We start from the raw sequence: 6,000 nt of genomic DNA on the forward strand, positions 1-6,000 counted from the left end.
CACTGGAAATGGCCCGCCACAACCTAGGCGCGTACCCTGTGGACCCTGCGAGCCCCCCTCAGACTTCCCCAGACTCAGCCACACTACGGGCCTGCGCCGCGCGGTGACCCGCCCAGACCGGGAGCACACCGTGCTATTTCTGTGGGCAGTGCCATCATCCACGTCAACGCTGTGCAGCCCGCTCCGCCATCTGCAGCGACTGCGGAAAGAAGGGGCATTTCGCGAGGGTCTGCCTGGCCAGGCCCAAGGCCCAGAAACAAAAAGCTCACCAGGCCCGAAAATCAAGCTCACAGGCCCCCAGGCCCCGCAACGCGGCTGCGCACCGGCTGAACACACCCCTTTCTGATGCGTCATCGGCCTCTTGCGAGTCATGGGGACAGCCAGCTTGGCGGCGGCCATCTTCTAAACCTGACCCGTGCGACCGACGGCGGTAGCCATTTTATGAATCTGACTCGGCGGAGGACTCAGACTACCCGCAACTGGGACTGATCACCCTCGACCAATCGCGGCCAAAGCACCTGCGGAACTCCATGATGCAGATCCAGATCAACAGGCGCGACAGTCCCTGCCTCTTGGACTCCAGGAGCATGGAGAGCTTTGTCCATCCAGAAACGGATCTATCCCGCTTCCCAAACCATAGCCCTCACCTCCGGGTTCCACTCGGTCCAAAGCAAGGGGTATTGTATAGCGAATCTCGCGATCCAGGGCGGCGAATACGCTCGTTTCAAGCTCTATATCCTCCCTCATCTCTGCGCCCCCCTGCTGCTCGGTCTGGATTTCCAATGCAGCCACCGAAGCCTGACCCTGAAGTTCAGCAGACCCTTGTGTCCCCCCCACCCCATGGTATGCAGCCTTGCAACACTGAAAGTTGCACCCCCCTCACTATTCCCCAACCTCACTTCCGACTGTAAGCTCATTGCCACCAGGAGCCGGCGATACAGTGCCCAAGATATGACTTTTATCAAGTCAGAGGTGCAGCGTTTACTGAAAGAGAGGGTCATCGAGGCTAGCAACAGCCCCTGGAGAGCATAAATGGTGGTAGTACGGTCCGGAGAAAAGAAACGGATGGTCGTGGACTACAGCCAGACCATAAACCGCTTCACGCAGCTCAATGCATACCCCCTTCGCCGCATAGCAGAGATAGTCAATCAGATCGCTCAATACCGTGTATTCTCCACTGTCGACCTAAAATCCACCTACCACCAGCTCCCTATCGGACCGGAAGACCGCCTCTATACTGCTTTTGAAGCAACCGGCTGGCTTTTCCACTTCCTCGGGGTCCCCTTTGGTGTCACAAATGGGGTCTCCGTCTTCCAGAGGGCGATGGACCAAATGGTGGACCAGTACGGCCTGCGGGCTACTTACCCGTACTAGGACAATGTCACCATCTGCGGCCATGATCAGCAGGACCATGACTTGAACCTTGAAAAGTTCCTCCAGACCGCCTGGGTCCTCAACCTGACCTACAACAAGGAAAAATGCGTTTTCCACACAACCCAACCAGCCATCCTCGGCTACGTCATGGAAAACGGGATCCTAGGTCCCGACCCCGACTGCATGCGCCCCCTTAAGGAACTCCCCCTCCCCCGTAGCCTCAAGGCCCTCAAACGGTGCTTGGGGCTTTTCTCCTATTATGCCCAGTGGGTCCCCAGATATGCGGACAAAGCCCACCCACTCATAAAGACCACGACATTTCCCCTGACGGCTGAGGCCCGGTCGGCCTTCAGTCGCATCAAGGCCAACATCATCAAGGCCGCTATGCACGCGGTGGACGAAACCATCCCTTTCCAGGTAGAGAGCGATGCGTCAGACATCGCCCTGGCTGCTACCCTCAACCAGGCAGGCCAGTAGCATTCTTCTCCCGGACCCTCACCGCCTCCGAGATTCGGCACTATGCCGTCGAAAAGGAGACAGAAATCATTTTGTGGAGGCTGTGCGGCACTGGAGGCACTACCTAGCCGGTAGAAGGTTCACCCTCGTTACCGACCAATGGTCGGTAGCCTTCATGTTTGATAACGCACAACGGGGCAAAATTAAAAATGATAAAATCTTGAGGTGGAGGATCAAACTCTCCACCTACGCGTATGATATTAGGTATCATCCAGGGGAGCTCAACGAGCCCCCAGATGCCCTGTCCCGCGGCAAGTGCGCCAACGCGCAGGAGGATCACCTGCGGGCTATCCACGATGACCTTGGTCACCCGGGGGTTACCCGGCTCGCCCACTTTATTGAGTCCCGCAACCTACCTTACTCCACTAAGGAAGTCAAGGCCATGACCAGGGCTTGCCAGATCTGCGCGGAGTGCAAACCACACTTCTACCGGCCAGACAAGGCTCGCCTTGTAAAGGCCTCGGGGCCCTTTGAGCGACTAAGCGTGGACTTCAAAGGCCCCCTCCCGTCCACCAACTGCAATATCTAATTCCTAACCATCATCGACGAGTTCTCCCGCTTCCCATTCGCTGTTCCCTGTCCCGAGACGACCTCGGCCACCGTGATAAAGGCACTGCACAGCATCTTCACCCTGTTTGGTTTCCCCGCTTATATCCACAGCGACCGGGGTACATTGTTGATGAGCGATGAGCTGCGTCAGTATCTGCTCAGCAAGGGCATCGCCTCGAGCAGACCAACCAGTTATAACCCGCGGGGAAACAGGCAGGTGGAGAGGGAGAACGCGACAGTTTGGAAGGCTGTCCTTCTGGCCCTACGGTCGAGAAGTCTCCCAACCACCCGCTGGCAGGAGATCCTACCCGATGCCCTCCACTCCATTAGGTCGCTCCTCTGCACAGCCACGAATGAGACCCCTTACAATCGCTTGTTTGTCTTCCCCAGGAAGTCCACCTCTGGGGTCTCGCTTCCACCTTGGTTGACGAGTCCGGGACCTGTTCTTCTCCGGAGGCATGTGAGGAGCCATAAGACGGACCCCCTGGTCGAGAGGGTCCAACTGCGACATGCGAACCACCGATACGCCTACGTCACGCACCCCGACGGAAGGCAAGACGCGGTTTCCCTCCGGGACCTGGCACCCGCTGGTTCCCCCACTGACGCTCTCCCCCTCACGGTTTCCCGACGGGATCTGGTACCCACTGGTTCCCCCACTGATGTCCCTCCCGGGCCCCCACACCGCCAGTAGACACTGACTGCGCCCCCCCCCCCCCCCAGAACACCCCCTCCACACTCCCCACTGGCGCCGGTACCGCTACCCGCAGGTATTCCCCCAGCTATTCCCCCTACCCCCCAACCCCGACGATGGCTCCGACCACCGTGCTCCCGGATGTACCCTCACCAAAGACGTCCATGTCCGCCGCACCACCGCCCGAGCTGAGAAGGTCGACGAGGACGATCAGACCGTCAAAAGGAATAGACATGTAATTCCACTTCACTCCCGACGGACTCTGCGTTTTTTTTAAACAGGGGGTGAATGTGATGAATGGTTACTGTACCCTGAACACCATGTAGGTGATGCCCCTTTAAGATCAGGTTTGGAACCCTGGGGGACTCCGCCTCCGGCTCCGCCCACCAGGGAGCCGTATATAAGGTGACGCCATGTAGGCGGCACTCAGTGAGCAATCATCTCTGTAGCTAGCTAGTTCTCTGCTTATTAAAGCCTTCATTTACCATTCCACACTCTCGTGTCGGTATTGAGGGTACTACACTGGGCCATTTGAAATTAGTGCTGAGTGCAAACATACCTGGGCCTTTTCTTGGGGCAAGTCACCAGCCTGAACCAGCAGCTATAGCCTGAGGAACACTACTCTGCATCAAACAGAGCTTTGACTAATCAGGAGACTGTCCAGCTCTTACCATCTGCAATTGGAAGGTATTTACAGGTTGCTAATGAACCTGTTTGACTACCTTCTGGTTCAGAGGCAGGGTTGCTACCCATTGGATCACAAGACCTCTCTTTGTTACTTTACTAATACTGTGAATTCAGAATCAACTGTCCAGCTCAAATGAAACAATGAATGGATAAATTGATCCTTTCTCCTCTGCAGATGGATTATTTAAAATAAGATTCATCCATAACAGTTTAAAATAATCCAATCTATTAACATATTCACATCCGGTACATTTGAATAGAATAATTAAGGCATGAAGGACACCAGACTTCATTAACAAATGGCAATTATTTTCATGTTACCTATTCAGTTTGTTTTCGAGAGGTTCAGAATGATTTTCATCTATTGAAAAATAAATATATGTTTTGTGGAGTAAATAGTGAATAAAGCAGTGGACTATAAAGAAATAATTTAATAAATAGGTGCATACAAATGCAGCAGCTAAAATGAAGTAGCTGAGCCATACGTAATAATATGGTCAGATTGCTTTTGTGAGCAATGACTTTCCTACGGCAGCCCAACAGTATTTGTCTCCACAAGGCTGCTTTTGGAAATAAATGGGAACATTTGCTCTCAGAAATATCCTACAAAGCTGGGGATCACCTTGAAAATGATTATACCTCGTATCAAGTGATATTTCAATTTAATATACAACTTGTTCCTGTGTATTTTCAAATATGAAAAGGCTACAAGTACTGTAACTTGCAAAACAAAGTTATTTTTTTACGTACAATAGAGTAATAAAAATATTTGAAGTTTATATTTGTGGTAGCATAGCCCCTTTAAGAGTCAATCTTTCGCAGGACATGTGACCAACTCAGGGCATATTGTGTCAGAGCGCGTGAACCCAACCAATGGAATAAAAACACGGGACCCTGGGAGTAGAGGCCCAGGGAATGTGATCCCTGGAGTCAAGCAGTAAAGACCTGTATGGGGTATACCTGTGCCTGTATATAGTTAAACCTCATTGTTGCTTCCAATAAACTCTTCATTGTCAAGAAACCTCCTCAGTGATACCTTGCATTATTACAAAATTTAATCTACCTCAAATGATAAAGAAGATACTGTGAGGTAAAAATTAACCTTGGGATGCAGCGTTAAGTAGACAATAACAAACCAGCAGCCCATTTTCTCTTCTCCCAATGTTCTTTTCGATTGACTTTGCCGGGTTTTACACTATGGTCCTGGATGAATCACTACCTCTCTTTGTTTTCTCATCATAAATTAACGAGACAGGAATTATTTTCTTGGTTGTTATAGAACAGATGCTATGAGAAAATAAAAGCCACTGTACCTGAAGCAGCGCAGTAGTGCTGTATTGCATCAGGACTGAACACATGCAGACCAGTCGAAGGCAATGGTATACAGCCAGATCCTTCCAGACAGCACACAAATTCTCCAATCTATGAAAGGAAATTAAACAGCTTAAAACTGAAAACAGAATATGCTAACAACAAAAGCTAACAAAAAGCTATGAGTGCAAACAAATCAGATAGAAGAATACTACTGGAAATATACAGAAAAAGTGAAAGAGCAAGGGTAATGTTTTCGGTGTGACATCTGATCAGTGAAGCTTCAGAAGATTGTTATGATAGGGTCGCCATAAAGAATGATATCTACTTTCTTTTTTTTTTACATGTGGCATATACTAGTGCACTATATTTGGCATCCTTTACTGAGTGGGTTATTCAGGGTTAGAAGGTTGTGAGGTCAATACCCCCATCAGAAACTTAATCACAAAGTCGAGGCTGCACCTTCAATGCAGAACTGTGCAAGTTATATTGTCAGAGGTGCATAATTTTCGACGGGACAATAAACACCAGTTCATGTGATAAAGGGTCCCATGGTGTTATTCAAGAAAGCCAGGGGAGTTTCTTTATGCCCACTTAATATTTTATAGTCCAAGTGAGTAGAGACCTTGGGCGGGATTCTCCGTCCCGCCGCACCCTTTTTTTGGTGAGGCGCACCCCCGCTGGCAGCAGGATCTTCTGTCCCGCCAGCCGGCCAAGTGGGTTTCCCATTGTGGGCACCCCCACGTCATCAGAAAATTTGCGGGCGTGAGTGTACTGCCGGCGAAGCGAAGGATCACGCCGACGGAGAATCCAGCCCCAGAGCTCAGGCTCAGAATCCTAAATTGACATAATTCTGGGTACTCACATGCAGT

General features: G+C 51.0%; 1 protein-coding gene across 1 annotated transcript in view; it reads right to left on the minus strand.

The window, feature by feature from the left end:
- Positions 1 to 6,000, minus strand: part of LOC140428025 (cilia- and flagella-associated protein 47-like) — a 1,060,448-nt gene that overhangs the window by 539,334 nt on the left and 515,114 nt on the right. The window contains exon 44 of the mRNA XM_072513997.1: positions 5,131 to 5,239. Coding sequence (XP_072370098.1) covers positions 5,131 to 5,239 — 109 coding nt within the window. The remainder of the gene's footprint in view (positions 1 to 5,130; positions 5,240 to 6,000) is intronic.

This window comes from Scyliorhinus torazame, chromosome 8 (assembly GCF_047496885.1).
Source record: "Scyliorhinus torazame isolate Kashiwa2021f chromosome 8, sScyTor2.1, whole genome shotgun sequence".
Classification (NCBI taxonomy): domain Eukaryota; kingdom Metazoa; phylum Chordata; class Chondrichthyes; order Carcharhiniformes; family Scyliorhinidae; genus Scyliorhinus; species Scyliorhinus torazame.